The sequence below is a fragment of the Phascolarctos cinereus genome, unplaced genomic scaffold, assembly GCF_003287225.1.
Source record: "Phascolarctos cinereus isolate Bilbo 61053 unplaced genomic scaffold, phaCin_HiC Scaffold_9;HRSCAF=440, whole genome shotgun sequence".
In the NCBI taxonomy this organism is placed as follows: Eukaryota; Metazoa; Chordata; class Mammalia; order Diprotodontia; family Phascolarctidae; genus Phascolarctos; species Phascolarctos cinereus.
In genome coordinates, this window is record NW_027556402.1 from 30,866,405 (window position 1) to 30,886,969 (window position 20,565).

Genomic DNA, 20,565 nt, shown 5'->3' on the forward strand with positions numbered 1-20,565 from the left:
ACACTGTGACTATTTTTTTCCTCTTGTTCTTCTGATAGCAACTCTTGTTGCTACAGCCTTATTGGACATTATTTAGATATGGTGCAGAAGAAAGACCTATGCGTGACTTCTAACACAGCATCAGATGTGAAATTGCTCTTTTCACAAGTGCTTTCAAAAAGAGCATGCATTTTTAATCACGAGTCATTATGTTTTTAAAACAACAGTTAAAGAGAAAACTTTACAATGTTTTGAAACAAACTTAAATTGGCTACACCACATTGATAGTATCCACAAATACGCTTATATAAATGACTTTCTCCCACTTGACTTAAGGCCCCTGAAGGGCAAGACAGCATGATTTCTTTTCTTTAGTTACTAACTAACCACAGTGTTTACTAGTACATACTTGGGAAGTACTCCAATGTTGGGATGGTTAAATTAGTCTATGTCTTAATGAGCTGGGCAATGATTATGATGAATAAATTAATAAGCTTATTATAATGAGAAATGGAATCTTTTTCGAATAAGAAATTTACAGGACATAAATTCCCTTGTTTTCTGAGAACTTACATTTTGTTGTTTTAATGCCCTAGGTTGACTAGTGTGCACTCAGATAAAATCAACCCTCTTCATCTGATTCTAACTTGCCTAGAATTGTACATCTGACCTTAAGGTATTTAAAGTCTTGTTCCAATCCTGAATGGCTATAATTCTCACATTTAAAATGAGTCATTATAGTTATGTAACTCAACAAGTATGCTATTAGTGAGCTAGTATAATAAACAGCATCTATATGCCCAATAATTCTATACTACTTACATAATTGGAGCAGAGTGGGACATGAAATGAAACTACTTAATTCCCCTGACAGCTTCAACAGAAGTATATTGTCTTTTTCACTCCTTCAACATTCGCAATAAAAATACAGACAAAGGGTTTTTGAAATGGTCTCTGGTTATTAAAAAAAAAGTTGAAGCTTGTCAGAAAAAAATACTGTGGCTTAGCAACTTCATAAGCAGATGCACATGGTTCTTTTGTCTAAAATCAAGTTCATTTTCACTAAAAAACAAAACATGAAATCTAGGTTTCAGATGAATGATGGGGGGAAAGAAAACTACATGTTTAATGTTTTGACACATTATTTTAATCTGAATCTTTGTCCTTAAAGCCTAAGATGTATGATTTCTGTTTAAGGATTTTATGATTGTTTCAAGAAGATTAAACACAGGAATTGACATGAAAACCCTGGTGTACTTGTCAGGGTAAAAAACCACTTGCCTTGTGATAATGAGGATAGTTTTCAAATTCTCTATTCCAATACTAAGTTCCTACAAACTACAATACTGTGTCCTTCCTTTTGGCTTACAGTCTACCTGAGCCACATTTTCCCATACTCATATCAATTATACAACTACAATAAAAATCAAATTTAATATTTTTTTCAGATTTTGTATGAAAGCGATAATAAAAACAGCTTGAATAGCTTACATCTGCACTAAGACTTTTGGGACATACTGTATTTGATACACCTCAGCTGATGATATTAAATGTAACTCTCTGATGATCCAGTTTGGTCCATATTAAAATATTAAATTTGATTTTTATTGTAGCTCTACAGTGGAGATTAGTATGGGAAAATATTGGGATAAGTAGACCTTAAGCCAAAAATCAGGGCCTAGTGTTACAGTTTGTAGGAACTTACCATTAGGAGTAACGAATTTGAAAGTTGCTAATATTATCACAAGAATTTTTTAAAATTAGTAAAACTTAAACTTACGTGAAGATTTTTGGGACAACCAGACCTTGTTTGGTCCTTCTGTGGAGCTGTAATCTCATTAATGTGGATATTTTTCCCACGACCCAAATGACAACTCACCCAGATCTATCCTTCTTACACTAATCTTGTCTGCCCTTCTATAACTTCATCATGGAGGTTCTGCCAACATTCCCTTTCTCTTGATCCTCTGACCTCTTGACATTGGGTAGACACCAGTGGAGCTGCTAGGCTGTCCATCACTTGGTCATTCCTCACTCTCAGCCTATGAGCAGCCTACTTTCTTTTCCAAACATATATCTCTCTGATCACCTGCTCTAAGCCTTTCTTTCTATACTATTCTCTGTTTAAAACAGACGGCAGTCTGGTCATAGCAACCAACCACTACATGGTTGTTTGCATGTAATCTCTCCTCCATTAGATTGTGAACTGCTTGACAGAAGGGGCTAGTTTTGCCTCTCTTTTGAACCCTTAGCACACTGCCTAGCATAGTGTAGACAATTAATTGATTTGACTTGACCCTCTTGGATATCCTTTGACTCTTCTTTGACACAAGTCATGAAGCATCCAATACTGATACAATGATCAAGTTCCCACTAACTAAAAGAGCCATGTCCTTAAACCTAGATTTAAAGAAACTCCAGCTAATTCTGTAGCCATAGAAAGCAACTTTTTTTTTAAATAAGAAAAAAGCACTTTTCTGGTCAATTAAAGGACCTGAAATATGAAAATTTCCACTGCAGAATACTGGTTTCATTCCATAATATATTCCAAAAGTATGTTACCTGGGATAATATTTCCATATACATGTGTCTAAAGAAACCCCTTCATACTCAAAATCTTCTGGCCTTCTACCGTTCTAAACCTTAAAGTTTAATCATTATTTAGACAGTTAAATCTATTTCAAACACAGTGAATGATTCCATCTAGCACCATAGCCTTATCTTATAGTTGAATTTTTAAGTTACTAAAAATTATCCAAAATGCATTCAGTACTAGCATCATAAAATGATCTCATATTTGGTATTCTTCTCCCACATCGTCCCAAATACCATCTGAAATTCAGGTCAGAGAAACTAGTTTAAAACAAAGGAGTTCTAGGTTAAGGTTATTAGATCACTGTCAAGAGCACCATCACAAGATCACATCTGCTTTTCCATCTTAAATTTAATTTCTATGTAATTAAGCAACAAGTATTCGCAGCAAATATCTACTCTAGGCCTAATCCTGTGCTAGGTGCTATGACAGGTAACGAGACATGGTCCCTGCTTACAAAAACCTAAACACAATTGGGGAGGAAAGACTCACCATGAAACAACTGTTATATAAAGCATGCAGTACACACAGCTGGAAAATAAAGCTATAACATATGTGTGTGTTTTTGCAAAATAAAGTGCTGATTATGCAATAATGATAGAAAATGCAAGATACAGTGAATACAAAGATCGATGCAGGCTGGCTATTTAAACACAAACCTTGTTCATCAAACAGTGCAATCATTATATAGGCCAAGTTATTCTTGCTTATATTAGAAAGCTTTAGCCTCCTATTCCCGGTCTACCAGCAACCTTCCTCCTCACCCTCACCCATCTATTTCAACAGGATTTGGGTTCCATTATTTGTGAGCTAGCCACTAGAGGGCAATAGTCACACACACTTGAAAATGCTTTCTCTGCGTACATAGGAATTACAGGCATTCTTCACAGGTAGGTCAAAAAATAGCAACTTGGGTCGCAGAAAGAAAAATTATCTACCCAGGACATGATGGAATCATTCTTTAAAGATCATTTATAGTCAACCAGGAGGAAGTTGATAAAAAGATAATTTTCCCACCTCTAAGATTCATTTCAACAATCATTTATTCTTTCACGTGCAAGGCACTGGTTTGCTGGAGGGCTGCCTATCCTCAAAGACCTTACACTTTAGGTATAATCAAAATCCTTGATTTTCTTATGGAATCTTTACAATTGGGCTTTTTTTTTTTATTACAACAGAATGTATTTAAGTGGGCTTTTCGTTTGGAATTGCAGAGTGTACCTTTGGGACACTAGGTTGGAAGCAAGGAAATCTGAAATACAGGTCTTGCTTTGTATTTTAGAACTTAGAAAGAATCTTTCAAACTTTTGTTATCACATCTAGGCCAACGATAACATCTACCAACCTACAAAGGCTAGTTTGAGTATTAATTTAATCATTTTTGACAATAAATATTTTAGGGGCAAAAGAAACCTTACACAAATAAAATGTTTTTAAAAATTAATTTTCTTTGATTGCATTAGAACATTCGATCCATCTAGTGTCTAGATTTGCAGAGAATCTCTGAAACCAGAGTTGTGTGAATTTCCCTACAACTTTTCAAGTCAGTTAAAGTAATGATGATATTGAATCCAAATCCTCTCATAGGTACAATTCAGTAGGGATATTTCAGATAATTTTACAGGTGAGGAAATTGAGCCCCATAGAGATTAAGTGACTCGCTCAAAGTCTAATCAGTGTCAGGGCAGTGACTATTACCAGCATGTACTGATCACCAATCCAGTACAACAAACTCCCTCTCAGCAAACATTTCTTGCTACTGTTACCCTGGACCCAGAAAACAGCTCCTTAGAGTTTCTTCAAAAAGTGCTTTTCAAACCTTAAACTATAAAACAAATGTAAATTATTATAATATATTATTATAATTATTACAATATAATTATAATATATAATATAAACATGTATATTTTATATGTTTAATGATTTAAAAAATTATAATAATGATAGTAAATTATCTAGATTCATGTTGGGCTATACCTAGTTACACGCCACTTGCTCGGCCATCTCCTGTTGTCCTGATCTATATCTGGCCATTGGACCCAGATGGCTCAAGAGGAGAAAGTAAGGCTGATGGCCTCCCTCACTTAAAATCAATTCATTTGCAAGTCATGGCAACATCTTCCTGATGTCATGGTCCTCTTGGAGAATGAAGGACAAAACACAACACAACCACAACATTCCACTTAAATATAGAACACAACTCCTAGAACTTGGTAACTGGTTTCAGAAGCTTCACAGAAAGGTTCCTGATTTCTGATCTAAATAGTTTTTCTCCACTAGAATCCTACTCTGTTGATTTATCAGGGCATGGAGGTGTTCTGGACTCCATAAGACTATTTCAAAGGAGCGTAAGCTTCGGCAGGTTCAAAAGCTAGAGATATTTTGAATAGAGGGCTGATGACAGACTTTGTGTCTGCTGTCCAAGAACCACAACAGTCAAGTCCAGAGAAGCTTACTCATCACTGAAAGACTGGCCACCTGGGTGATAAAAATGATCTTTGGCCAAAGCAAACCAACAATGAAAACAGCGTCTCCTAGTTTCAATCCCTATTTCTTTCCATTGTGAGTTGGAAAGGTGGCAGAAAAGGTCAACTAAATAGAGGATGCTATGAATCATCTCTCTCTTAGGCAATGTTCCTACAAACATTAATTAAATGATTGTTACTTTTAACATGATCATTGTCAACCAATAACTTGATACCTTCTATATGAAATAAGGAATGAAAACATTTTTAAAAAACAACAAAACCACAAAGGAGTGACTATACAACCCCAAATTACATACCATGTAAATCTGGGCCTAATTATCAATAAAAAAAGGCCAACACTCAAGAAAAGACAGGCAGGTAAGGCATCTTTTAAAAATATAAAAACAACAACAACAACAACATAGAAGTGAGGACAATATTAAACTTACAAACACTCTAAACCAGGGGTTAGCAAACTCTGGTCTGAATCTTCTGTTGCCTGTTTTTGTACAGCCTATGAGCTAAGAATAGTTACTATATCTTATAATAAAGTTTTATTGTGCTTAAAAAAAATTAAAGCCACTCTTAGCTTATGGGGAGGCAGGATTTGGACCTCAGCTGAAGCTTGACTACTCCTGTCTAAACAAACAGAAATATAAGGTAAACAAGTGCAATTACCAAGGAAAGAACATGCGATGAAAATGAAGTAGTTAAGATTAAAAAAAATCCTCAGCTAAATGGAAAAGCAGCTTACAGGTTCTCTCCAGAAAGACAAATAAAGCAGTCAGGAGAGCTCATTTCATTGATGTTTGCAGTACCTTATAATTAACTGGTCAAGCAAATGGCTGCCACACAATGGAAGACAAGAGGACCAGAAACCATCTTAGCTGCTTAAGCCCTTTTAGTATATGAAGAGACACCCAACCCAATGGAAATTTAACTTTACAGTATCAAACAATTAGGAAAACTACCTCTCACATACAAACACACATACATGCAAAAATGAAACAAAACATACATTAAGAAGTAAAGGAGTCTATAGAAAACTTGGTGTGTGAGAGTCAGGTAAGTCAGATCATTCAATATTATCATGACCAAAAATGTCAAACGGACCAAATCTTTCAGTATTTTTATAATAATCTTTTCTCACTGATGATGAATTATCAAAGCTAGACTCTACTATCTTAGTCGTTGATGAGAAGTGATAATGTTATTTGGAAACATGCACTAAGGAAAGGGGATAAACTTAACCAAATATGTGTACAAAAGAAGTTTGAATTGGAGGGGACACAATTTTAAAACACTTAGATATTAATTCCTTAAGAAGAAAAGACTCCAAAAGAATGGAAAAGATCATTCACAGGGCTTCCCTGCAAACCCCATCCCCCCAACTCAGCCAAGATGATATTAGCAATAACTGACTCATGTATCTCTTTTCTCTTCTCTAGAATATTTTTGAGAATGGTTTATGCCTCCTTGGAGGATGTCTTAATGAGGAAAAATGTCAGCATCTTGCAGACAGTTTTTTTTTTAAATAGATAATACTATTTCAGTCATGCGCCTGACCCAGTAAGAGAATATAAAACCTGACTTGTTTTTTGTTTGTTGATTTTTTAAACAGCAGTTGAGTCTGGAGAACAGAACACAACTTAAAAAAAAAAAGCTCTCCTCAGATAAAGTATCTTCCAAACACACATTAAGTTATACCAGCTGAAATCAACTCGATTTTTCTAGATATTTTTTCAAAAGGTTTATTTTCCAACTCTCTAGTTTGACATAGTCAAATTGAACAAATATCACATTCCTAAAGACTTGTGTAAATTCATTGTTTTTTTTTCATTATATAGCTGTGAATCATTGGTTGGTTCCAATTTGCAAACACTGAAGAAATTATCTGTTTTTAACCTGTTTTAATTAATTTTTAATTAATGTCTTGATAAATTTTACCTGTTTCAGTTAATTTTCCATGTAGACTTTGAACATTCATGTTTCACTTGAACAGTCTGATTATAAACACTAGGAAAAGTACATAATATACAAATATGCTACTAATAAGTAGATATTTTATTAACATTTAAAGATTATGCCATTTACCCAGGCAGGTATAAAATTGCTTTTAATGGGAAAACAAGTCTTTAAATGAGTTCATTTCCTAATATTTTCTATAGCTTATTATAGAATGACAAGGTACATTTCTGATATTTCTTTACTGGAGAATTTCATACCTTTTCTCTTTTTTTTTTAAACAAAGAACTGATAATAAGTAATCATTCTGACAGGTGCTCTAAGGAGAACATTTTGTATATGGTATGTGGCAGAAGTCAAATATGCACAGATACACAAAACTACATAATAAAATGCTCGCTATAGCCTGGTTACTAAAAAGCAAAACATAACAAAACAAAGTGGCTGCACCCATAATTATCTATGGATGGTCAAAATAATTGAGGAGCTATGGTATTGGCTGCTGTGGCCATCCCTTGCAACAGCTGCAGCCATTTGCTGACATCAGATAGTTGTCCAAATTCTTCAGCTGCCCAACTGATGTGGCAAAAAATGTTCAAGAATCTTATTTAACAGAGCCAAACAACCTGTAGTCACAGGGGATGCAGAAAAGCACAGTAATTCAACCAACACCAGAAAATAATTTATCAGCTATTAAGTCTGCATCCCCAGAATATAAAAGTTATAAAAGAGTAAAGGGGAAGGACTTAAAAAGCAAGACTATTATTAAATAGTGGATGATCAACTTATTAAGTAGAGGGAAGGTTATCAACAGAGTGTTGGCCTGTATTCTGACCATGATGATACATGAAATCTATGAAGCTATGAAATACTTTCAGTCCTGGGCAGTAACCTTTTTTTAACTTCTGAAGTGATGGTAGTGGAGTGACAGATAAGGAGTAAATCAGACAGGGTTAGGCATTAATTTAACTGTTACTACATTAAAGCTTTCACCATTGACCAATATGAAGAAACACAACCCAAGAACCTTATCCATATTGACATTCTCATTATACATGAAACCAATTTCAGAGAAATGAAAATGTGATTCTAAGATTCTCCTTGGAGAGGTGACAAAGGAGTTACTGTAGTTGGTGTTCTCTTTGGGGGATGGGGTAGGGATATCTCCTGCTAGACTGTGAAGCACAAAGCTATGAGTCTGCTCATGGCTACTGTATCTAGTGTACCCAGTTGGTTAGGACATGGCAATGCTGAGTGGAGATTCTAAATATTTCAGTTCTCAGATATTATTTCTTACCTCATGCAGTAAGATCTTTCAGTCTTCTTATGTTATAGATTCAGATTTAATTGCTCTATATCTGGCACATAATTCCTTATTTTTTTAGATTTGGGGGAGAGGTTGAAGAACTTTGAGGAAAATACTCCTCTGCATCATGTCAATTACCTCCCACTGGTTTATTGGTAAAATGAAGAATAATTTGGAAGTAAAGTTTAGTATTTCACACAATTGGGTTTAAGAAGGGTTTTACATTTCACAAATTTCATGTTGCAGAGTAAAATAGCTTTTTAAAATTTCTCTTCTCTCTTATCATGATGTGTTATTTATATATTGTATTTTAAAAGGGATGGCTGCAGGTTCTGGACTGGGCATAGATTGAGGCTGAGTGCAGAGTACGTCTTAGGTAGGAGATCATTGGAAACAATCGCAGAAGAAGCATCATCAGTTAACTCTGTTAACTTTCATTTCTTTCTTTCTTTTTTAATAATTAGCTTATTTCTCTTCACATACCAGATTCAAAAAACTTTTATTATATTTTGCTTTCATGTATATTCTAATCACTTGTTCTAATCCAGCAAAAAATTTATAGTAGGCAAACGGTTTAAAAAATACTGGATTAATTTTGTTACCTCTAACAAGCAGGCTCCACAACATGTAGAAAATTTAAGTTTTTTTTTTTTAATAAGGTGACACTAAAGGTTAACAATTTACTGTATTCCTAAACTTGTCTGACAAAAGTATTTGGTTAAATGTGGAATAGAAAATGGGAAAGTGTGGACTGATCAGTTCAGCCAATCACTTTTACTGGAAAAGAATCCAAAGTCCTACTGATGATAGACAAATAGCAACATTTTCACATAAGGACAATATGCTAACACATACACAATATTTGGGCCCATTTGTAACTCACTGAAAATTCTTCAAAGATTTTCTTGAGCTCCCCATGACCTTGACTTTCAGCGATATGTGCTGGGTCTTCTCCTTCTATGTTTCTAGCTTTTGATGCCCAAGTTGCACCTGAACACTGAAGTAAATGGACAGCCAAATTCTTTAAGCCAAACTTTGCAGCACAATGGAGAAGGCTTGGAAATTCTTGAAACTGTTTATCTGTAAACACAGAAAAGCAAAGCAATTTAACACCATTAAAATTCATATATCACATAGATGATGAGAGATAGTGTGGCATAGTGGATAGAGGGCTGGCCTCAGCCACAAGAAGATTCTGAGTTGGAGAACCTGGCCTCTGGCATAAACTGCTACCCTGGGAAAATCACCTAAACTTACAGTGCCCCTCGAGCAACTTTCTAAAGATATATGAGGCAGAGAAGGTGCAGACCTTTATTGGTAGGAATTTACTCACTTGGAGTTTCCTATGCAAATGAAATCACACACCTGGTCCAAATATAAATACATGCAGAAATACATACCAACATGCATGGATAGACATATGTGTGTATACATATACATATTCATATGTGTGTATACACACACACACATGTGCATGTTATGTAACTGTAGTCTTGTGCTTCACATTCTGATAGTGGATGTCCCGGTCCCATCCCTTATGTCAATTACATCAATTCCTTGATTCATCTCGTCTAAGAGAACCTTTGAGCCATCTCTGCATTTCTCTGCAGCTGGTTACATGTAGAAATGAGAATGCCAACTTGGATAGGGTTCTTGAGGTCTGTTTCTTCATATTGGTCAAAACTTCCTTGTCAGTAGTTTCCCATATTAAAGAAATCTCAGATCCAGTTAAAAAAAAGTGTCAAGTACTATACCACCCACTGGGGAGACAAAGACAATAATGTCCCTGACCTCAAGTAGCTTGCATTTTGCTGGAGGATACAACATATACACAGATAACTAAATGGAAGATGATATGGGTGGGGGAAAAGGAGAGAATTACTGGCAAGCCCAGAAAAGGTCATGGGTCTTGGAGAAGACAGTCGAGCTGATCCTTGGACACAGCCAGTGATTCTATGTCTTCATTATTTGCTAATTTTAGAAATTATCTGCTGTGCTTAAAAAAAGGAAAGAAATCCTCATTCCTCCATTTTAATTTCCTATACTAAATGAACTGACCCCCATTAGTAATTTATGCATGGGGGAAGCAGATGGTGAATAAGTCAGTTTTATTGGTTATGACCACCACCTTCACTCTGGTGTTGTTTGAGAGTTTCAAAAACTGATCATTATTTCTCTAGAACGTACAGACAGCTTAGCAGGACGCCAAGATATAAAAATCTCTAAGTTTATGGACAAGTTTTTAATTTTTTTCTTTGTTCTGATGCTGAACAGAAAAAAAATTCCTAGTGAAGATATATATTATTTCCCTATGGTATGTATATTGTATATATTGTATATTATGTATATATATGTTGCATATTAATTCACTATATTATGTGAAACTTTAAAACAAAAACCCAGCCAGTCAACCAAATAGACAGAAACCACAATATTGTAAATTATGGACAAATCTTTCAGGTTTCTGGCTTCTGGATGGATGGTTTCTATGGAGCTTTAATAACTTTCTTAACCCTATTCTCAAGTAGAAATTTCATAATTATTTGTTAATTATTCAAATCCATTAAGGGACAAGTGGCTCAACTCTTTTCCCAATGACAAAGACCTAATAAATGACAGTTACTATGTCATGTTTTCATGCTAACCTGAAAAAAGTCTTATGGAAATCACACACCAGCTTATTCTAATAGAGACATTATCAACATAAACAGAGGCAAGCAATGTAAAGACTTAAGGCAAGTCTGGGACAAAGGCATCAGAGTGAAAGCTAATTCCAATTATCTCAGGAGAATTTTAATTCGAAAGAAAGGTTTATAGGAAAAAAGAAAAACAGCTAGCCTGGAAAACATTTTAAAATTCTTGATCTTGCCGTGCTCATTTTATGTTTTTGTTAGTTGATTCCACTGGAATAAATGACAGAATAAGAAGGCCACAGAAGGGCTTGCAAGTAAACAGAGGGAGTCACAATTTGAGGCGTTCAATCCCTCGGCTGCTCCCAGGCCAAATAGAAGCTTCCAAGCCTAATGTTAAAATAAATGCTTGTTGACTGAAATTATTGCATAGTAATTTTCTCTTCCAATTTGTAAAGCAAAACAACATTAACAAAATGTTCCCTGACATTTGTATAACATTATAAGTCATACAACACATTTCCTCATAATTAGCCTGTTAGATAGATAACGTGTATTATTAACTCGGTTTTACATATAAAGAAACCGAGGTTTTTCAATTTTATTTTATTTTTAATTTATGGAATAAAACAAATATAGCACAATAAAACAGCCATAAAATAGTATAAGAAAAAGCTGATTGCATATGAAACTGCAACCTATTATGTAAAACTTGCTATTCTTTTTAAATATGTAATAAAGTTATCTGTAAATTTCTTTTTTTTCCTTCCTTCCCCCCCCACCCCAGAGATGGCTACCATTGGACACAAATAGGCATATACATTCATTCTCTCATTACTTCTTAACCAAACAGAGTTGACTTCCACCCTCAGAAACACCCATTCTTCCAAGAGCATGTAAATGTTGACTGGGTTTCATGAAGAGTCTTTGGCATTCTAGAATGTCACAGACCCCTTTTATTAATTATCCATTAGCATAATTAATAAAATGATGAATTACCCAGAAACTGCATCTCGAACCTTGCATGTATCATGCACACTAGAGTGACATTTTGCTTCATCCACCCGTGCAGACATCCTCCCTTCACCTACTGTTGGCATCTTCCTAGATCACCTACAAAACCATCGGGTTTCCAGGTTACACCTGTCTTAGTTTGATCCTTTCTGATATCTCTTTAACCTCAGGAGCGCTATGTTACTTGCATCAGTAATAAGGTAATGGGAGAGAAGCTGTGAGATTACATGAAGGGGTTGGGGGGAAGGGAGTAGCCACTAATCACTGTACCACCTAACTTCATGTAAGACCATTTTCCCCTCCTCAGGCTGGAGAGGTTGGGACTGGGGTGGAGGGAGGAGATCTAGACCCGTGAATTCAGTGGTATAGAGGAATTCCCAGTGTGGAAATTTTCTTCACTGATAAAGATGACAGATCATGAGCAACTTATAGAGGTTCAGTGCTCATGATCACACAGTTTGTAGATTGTAGAAGTATGATGTGAATCCAAAACCCTAAAGCTTACCCTCTGTCCACTGCCACCTTCTACCCATTATGGCTTTACTTACAAACACGCTATGGTTGTAGCTCTGTGAGTATGGTACTGATTTTCTTCCTACATAACTTGTTTTTTACAGGTAAGGAGAGGATTGCCAAATGATTCTTGGGGAGGGATGATAGAGGACTCTGTGGGGTTCAAACCAGATTTGACTATTTTACTATTTTACCAGAGCCCAAATTAAAAAAAAAAATGCCTTTCTAAGGCCCAAGTTTAGAAATCCTTTATTGTTCTTTTGCTCTTGCAACCTGGATAATAAGAGGATGTTTCTGCTATACCTGCCAATAGTCAAGATGTCATCATCTGTGGTCTTAACCAATGGATTATTGGAATCAGGAGGTAAAAATTCTGTCTGGAAACAATTGAGCTGTTCTACTAACATTGAAGAAGAAAATTCCCAAAGATCTATTATTGAATAAGTTCTTCTGACACATACTGGCTTTGTGACGCTGGGGAAATCACTTAATCACTCAGTGAAACAGGTAAGACTAAGTTAAAGATAGTTCTATAAAGACAGTCCATGTCCAATACTCCAATAAAAAATAGAACAGCTTTTTATGTTAAGTTCAACTCTTCCTCCTTGTAAATTCTACCCACTGATTCTATTTTTGATCTCTGAGACAAAACATTAGTATGTCATGGAAAGAGAACTGAATTTGGTATTTGTACACCTGGTTTGAATTCTGGCTTTGTCACCTGTGTATATTGGTCAAGTCAAAACTCCACTAAGAGCCTCAGTTTCATTGCCTATAAAATGAGGTAGGCTAGATGAACATGGAGAGATCCCCTACCAATCTGAAATGTTGTTATCTTTTTTCATTAATGTTTTGGATATTTTAAGATCATTTTCGTGTCTTCCATTTATTTCTTTTCCACATGAAGGAGTTCCAAGTTTCTACAATTGCTGTTGATGTAATAGTTGCTGAACCCCTTTATCATTTTGTTTGCCATCTTTTCAATCAATCTAAATTGTGAATTTCCTTCTGAAAATGCTCCTCTGATTTTAAGCCTTATAACAACCCCATTGAGATAAGTAACTGAAAGAAAGATTATGGTGCAGTGGACAGAAGATTGCTCCTCAAGTCAGAGGTCCTGGATTCAAATCTCACTTTACCATCTTACCATTTGAAAGTCACAACCTCTCTGCCTCTGTTTCCTCAACTGTAAAATTAAAGTGTTAGACCAGATGACCTCTGAAGTCCTTTCAAGCTCTGCTTCTATGATCCTAAGATTCCATTTTACAGCTAAGGAAAATGAATCTTAGAAAGGTGAAATGATATTCAAAGCCATACAACGCATAAATGTCAGAGCCAGAATTTGAACCCAGGTTCCCTGCCTTGAGTCGAACAGCTCAAAATCACAGAAGAATGGGTCAGAACTTTCTATATTTTAATTCGCAGTTTTTTGTCTTTCTGATGTAAGTGGACTTTGTCTAAGAAACCAGTGGGTTTCAGAGAGACAGATATGATTGTTTAGATGACATGGTTCCAATCTACTATTTTATGCTGTTGGTGGTTCTAGCAGCAAGTTTGTCTCTCCCAAGCCTATGGCCGCTAAAAGTAGGTTTCAAACAGGGGAAAAAATGATGTTGAGAATGAAAAAAAGCTGAGAAGGGTTTCTCTTGTACTTTAGCCCTATGCAGCATGCTGGCAAATCTGTCTGGTTGTCTGTGGGTGCCCGAGGCATGTAGGATGTGTTCTGCCTTCAGAGGAGAGAATGTCAGCTCCTACAACCACCAGAAGATTGCCCACGAAGAAACCAAATGTGCCCCAAATGCCTTCTTATGTAAATCCACTTCATTCATATGGATTTGACATCTCCACAAACACAGTAAAGTGGTAAAAGCCTCTGAGGCAGCAGGGTCGTGAGTTTAATCGAAGACTCTTTGACCATGGTTAAGTCATTCTAACTCTGAGATTCAGTGCCTCAAGGCATTTGTTGTTGTAAGGATAGGGTGCAATAATGCATACATGGCACTTTGCAAGACTTGTAGTGTTGTATAATTTTTAGAGCACTTACATTTACTTAAGAAAGCTAATAATAGTTGGGCAGCTCGGTGGTTAAGTGTTTACAATGCTGTGCCTAGAATCAGGAAGACTCATCTTCCTGAGTTCAAATCTGGCCTCAGACACTGCCTAGCTGTGTGACCTAGCAAGTCACTTAACCTTTTTGCCTCAGTTTCCTCATCTGTAAAATGAGCTGGAGAAGGAAATGGCAAACCACTTTGGTATCTTTGTCGAGAAAACCCCAAATGGGGTCATGAAGGATCAGACAGGACTGAAAAATTATTGAACAATGGTCTTCATCTGACTTAATTGGTTCAATCCAGTGGTTCTTATACACTCTATGTTGTGACTAGAACAATTTTGTTGGTCCCCATGACTCTGCCTTTTATGCCAGTACAAAATTGGGATGGGGGAAAAAAGAGACACAACTACGTTGAACTCAATCTAGCAAAACTTCAAAATACTTTAATAGAGTAGCATGGGCGACAATATTTTAATGTGAAACAGATTTGTGGCTTAATACTTTGCCAAAATGAATACAAACCCTGACAATTAGCTGCCTAGAAAGCTCATTTTGAGTTCATCATTGGCCTCTCTAAATGAGAAGCAGCTGGTGGGACAGACCTCTGGGCTTGGAGTGAGGAACACTTCATTTCAAATCCAGCTTCTTACACTGTGTGACTCTGGGCAAGCCACTGAAACTCTCTGTGCCTCAGCTTTCTCAGCTGTGAAATGGGGATAATAATACTGCCTACCTCTCAGAGTTATTGGGAGGATCCAACGAGATAACATTTGTAAAAAGTGCTCATCATAGTCCCTGGCACATAGTAGGTATTATAATGCTTACTCTCTTCTTTCCCTCCTTAATGGTTGGATTAAAAAGCCAAATGGTGGCTACACGACTCACTTCCTAACTGATCTCACTGCACATTTTGTACAACATATCCTTCACACAGCTGTTAAAATAATGCATAGATCTGGCCACGAGCCTCTCTGTCTTAAAAACCTTCAGTGTCTCTCCACTGTTTATAGGATAAGATAAAAACTCATTAGCCTGACTTTTTAAGACTTTATTTAGGCAGCCACTATCCCTTGAAACAATCCCCATAAAGATGCAGCCTGGCATCTGCTCCTACGGGTGCTGTAGCCACACTTGCTGAAGACCCAGAAAGGAAAGGATTTTTGATATCAAAGCCCTTGGCAATGTCCAATTCCCTCATTCTAAAGATGAAGCAACTAAGTCCCTAAAGGTCTAAGTGGCTTATTCAAGATCACCCAAGCAATAAGCATAGAGGCAGAATCTGAACCCAAAACCTGATTCCAAATTCAACATTCTTTCCAGAACACCAAAACTGTCATGTCTCAAATGGATCTGTGGTCACAAAGATGCAGGAGTTCTCACCAATGACATAAATCTCAACAAAGACGTGCATGCTCTAAGACCTCTTGTCTATGCTGTCCCAAAAGTTTGCCACAGGGGTTCTGCTGCTCATGATGGAAAGATTAGTCACTTTCTCCTTTTGTTGGGAGAGAACTTCATTGGGACATCTGTATTGTCTGTCCCAGATATACCTACTATTGAACAAACTCAATAGGACATGCGTCCAAATGCGTGTTAAAATCTTAGTAATAGACATTCTTCATCCATTCGTGTTTCTTAGATGGATGAACAGGCCAAAATTTCTTCTAGGAAGTTTTGCAGTTTTCTAGCAATTGATGGAATTATCACAATATCATCTTCAAAGAGAAACATAAGGGAGACTTCACCAGCTACGAGGAATTCTTCTTTCATCTTAACAGTATGTAAGATCCCCATCATGGTGGCAAAGAGCTTTGGTGTGCATATATCTTCCTATTTTATGCCTCATCTTATGTTTATTATCAGAAGATCATTGAACAGAGTTACTTTTGTTATTATGCTTTGTAATAAATATTGAAAAATCTTGATATATAGGAATGGAGACATTATAAAATAATTTATAAGGCGGCATTTCATTTTGTCAAATCAAATGCATTTTCATAATCAACCAACAATAATAAATACAAGAGTATCTCATATGAACCCATCTTTCAATTAATTGTGAAATGGTAAAGATGTGGTCCATTGTTCAATACTAGTTGTGAAAACCTGTTCTCCACTAATACCTTTACCGAGGGTGTCCTTAATTAGAGCACCAAAAGTTTGTCAACAAGTTGAAGTGTTTCAATGATGTAAAATAATCAGCTATACATAGAGTTAAGAAGACATTACCCTGTATCATTTAGGCAGAGCAACAAATTAAATACATTTTTAAATATTCATGTAGACTTTTAGCAAAGCTATTTTGTGTCACAGTGTTATAATTATTATCATAATAATAATGTCTTTTTTTATTTCTAGCTTACTTACCAATGGAATAATTTAATACAAAATGTTTGCTCAGTTACAGCTGATTGATATAAGGGCTGACTCAATATGTGTCTTTAAATTGTACCTTCCCTAGGTTTTGGCTACTCTGATGTAGAATTCTGCCCCTCTGTATCAGAAAGAGGCATCAACATTATCTCACAGCAACAGAAGGTGAGGAAAATGTGCCAAACAGTGCTAACCTGCAACCTGGGGCATACCCTCACAATGTCAGATTGAGTTAAAAAGACAGAGGGTGATCAGAGGCGCTACTTGTGACTTTGGGGAGTTTGCAAGGACTTTTGTCCTTTGTTTCTGCAACCCTTTCTTTTCTCATCTTCCATTAGTAATCCAGTCCCTAATGACACAGAGATGAATGGATGTGTTCAGTTAAACATTCCTGATGTATCCTTCCCCCCACCCCCACTTCTTTGTTTTGTTGCTTTGGAGCAGGAAAACTATCAAACAAAGATATGTTCTTCCTTTCATCACTTATCCAACAAATTTATGGTACAGTCTAATGGTGACAATCAAGTTTTTGTTAATCAAAAACAAAAACAAAAAACTATGAACTTTTTAAGCTTGTTCTTAATCTGAAATACACCTGGTTTAGGAATAAGAGTAGAAACTGGGATTTTGTCCTTAGGCAGTAAAATTCAACCCTTCAAAAGCATGAACCTTACTTTAGGTCTAGTTATGTGTTTATGCTCCTTTTGTAATTAATTGTAACTCCATTGATACAAGGAACTCCCAGTGAGGAAACTATCTCTACCAATGCAGATCAGTCCCTGCTCTGCAACTAAAGAGTCTGAGAGAATTGTTGTGTTTATGCTCCTTTTGTAATTAATTGTAACTCCATTGATACAAAGAACTCCCAGTGAGGAAACTATCTCTACCAATGCAGATCAGTCCCTGCTCTGCAACTAAAGAGTCTGAGAGAATTGTTTGGAACTCTAACTTGCCCAGGTTTCGACAGCCAGAATGGCAGAAGTAGAATCTGAACCCAGGTTGGTCCCCCTTCTTCAATTCTCTCTTCACTCCAGTCCATCCTTCACTCATTCGTCAAAGTGATCTTCCTAAAGTGCGCATCTGACCCTGTTACCCTCCTATTTGAGGCATGCCAGTGGCTACCCATTACTCAGAGGATCAAATAAAAAACCCTCTTTCAATGGCACATAGTAGGTGCTTGACCTTTGCTGGCTTGACTTGACTTGACTTCCTGTTTCTGAAGCCAGCTTTTTACCCACAATGCCATACTGCCTCTCTGGTTAACGTATCAAAAACAATTGCTTAAAGCAGGAAGCTCTGGGAGCTTCCTTCTTGCTGTTCCCACACTATCAATCCTCCTTGGTCTTGCCCTGTCCCAGCCTCTCATCCTCAGTGGTAGCCTCCCCAGCAGCAGCAGTCTCGCTGTGTCCCTTGCTCTGCTTCCTCCCAACAATGATAACACCCAGGTGAGAGCCTCTTTATTCCCGGCCTGCTCCCTTCCCAAACTCTGCTCAACAGCAGAGTCTCTGTGTCCTAGGGTCTTTATTGAACATTTCATGTCATTTGACCTGGGCAGGGAAAAAAACAAAAACAAAAACAAAAATAAACCAAACCAAAAAAAAAAAAAAGAAAAACCAAACCCTAGGTACAGATCTGCCTCTGGTTTCATTTCAAGATAATTCTCATTCATTTCATTAAGATTCAGTACATCTGCTTTATTAGTAGTGCCTGAAATCTGCCTTGGAACTGAGGTATTTCTATTTTCTTTTTTCACATACTTGGGCAATGTGAGTTTTCCTGTAATGTAGAGCCATGGCCAGGCAAAAGATGATTATATAAATCATACGATTTCCAGTGACTTAGGGGGAAAGTATTCACAGAAAGGTCGATTAACTCACTTTACAAATAAAAGCTTTAGAGATCAATGAGCACATTCACAAGATTTTGTTGTAGCTGACTCATTTCAGGCATGTCCACCTCTTCGTGACCCCATTTGGGGTTTTCTTGGCAAAGATACTGAGTGGTTTGCCATTTCCTTCTCCAGCTCATTTTACAGGCAAGTGACTTGCTCAGGGTCACTAAGCTAACAAGTTTGTGAAGCTGGATTTGAACTCAGGAAGATAATTCTTCCTGATTTCAGGCCTGGCACTCTATCCACTGAGTCATGGAGCTGCCCACATGCCTAAATAACCACCTCATTAGGTATACTTCTTTGTGATGATGCCCAGAGCCCTTTCTCTAGGGCCAGAGGAAATCCCTCTAACGGTCTGACAATAATTAAGCTGAAATAATCAAAACAAAATTTTCAAGAAGATAGAACATCCTCTTGAAAGTCCTCTAGAACATCCACCTGAATAAAATGGGAGCAAAGAATCATAAGATCATCTTTCCAGGAAGTTTAGATAATCTAAGATAGAGCAGAATGAAAACATTAGATGAAAATGGAACCTTATGGAAGATGACTAAGTTGATCCAGTGGCTGCCCTGACCCCAGAATTGCCTGACCTTGCCTGAGGCAGGCACCCAGGAGTCCTTGACCAAGGTGGACTCTTTCTTCCCAGAATGTACTCATGGATCATCATGAAGGCTCAACAGTGCCATTGGTATCTGTATCTCTTCCTTGCTCATTCCCATTTGTGCCTTTTCTGGGTTAGTTTTGGCCCCAGAATATATGTGTGTGTTGGGGGTGGGGTAAGAGTTGGGCAGGAGTGGAAGGGAGGAGCAGAAAAGGTGCCAATAGGCAGCCTTAGGTTGGTTGTATCAGTGCCAGTTGTGAGGGGGCCAAGGGTAAGTACTAGTTTAAGTTGTCAGGCCTGGCTCTAGTTTGAGGAGATCATTTGGTCACCCTTGTACCTCTCTCTCATTGTCCACATTCTGTTCTCCCTTTGGTGTCTCCAGTTAAGCCACAAGGCAAAAAATGAATTGTTTTGGGCTGTCCCTTAAATACAACAAATAAAACAGTTTATTGCTTCAAGAAAACAACAACAACAATAAAAAGTATGTCATAAACAATGTAGAAATGAATCTAGCCATATGCACTCATCAAACACTGACTGGGACACTGAATAAATGAAGACTTGGTAGACAGTGACAATCTTTTCGTATCATTTTAAGCTAACAGACCAGTTAGGAGCCATATCTCTAGGCTTCTTTGAATTCAAGTTCAATCTGTCCTTCCTACCTGTGGAATTTTGGGCTTAACCTTTCTAGGTAGGGTTCAGTTTCTTCATCTGTAAAATGAGGGCCTTATACCAGACAGCCTGAGGTTTCTTCTTATTCTAGAAGGATGGAAAAGGAACTTGTGGAATGGGAACTGAAGGGTGGTGATCAATTTTTCTTTTCAATCACCACATGGCCAGGAAATATGGTAGCTCTTTGGGTGGGCACATGAAAGCATCAAGAATGGCAGGCTGTAATTATGAGCCTGCTGCCTGGGATCTTTTTTTTTTTTAAGGGGACACTAATATATTTCCAGATGCAAATGGATTAATATACTGTGGAAAAAGAAGTAAGTCACAAAGTAAGTCATAAAGGTATCTAGAAAGCGGGAGGCCAGCAAAACAAAGGAGAATAATTCTAAAATGCTAGAACTCTGAAATCTTCCTCCTGAAGTAATTCCGAATTCTCTGGTGACAAAAGGCAGGAAGACCATAAACCTCTCTAATCAATTCCCTAACACCTGTGTCCTTGTG

General features: G+C 37.0%; 1 protein-coding gene across 2 annotated transcripts in view; it reads right to left on the reverse strand.

Annotated features, from left to right (window-relative positions):
* The window catches only part of BANK1 (B cell scaffold protein with ankyrin repeats 1), a 393,852-nt gene that overhangs the window by 198,495 nt on the left and 174,792 nt on the right, over window positions 1-20,565 (reverse strand). For both annotated transcript variants that reach the window (XM_020988297.2, XM_078148555.1), the window contains exon 7: window positions 9,195-9,391. In XM_020988297.2, coding sequence (XP_020843956.1) covers window positions 9,195-9,391 — 197 coding nt within the window. The remainder of the gene's footprint in view (window positions 1-9,194; window positions 9,392-20,565) is intronic.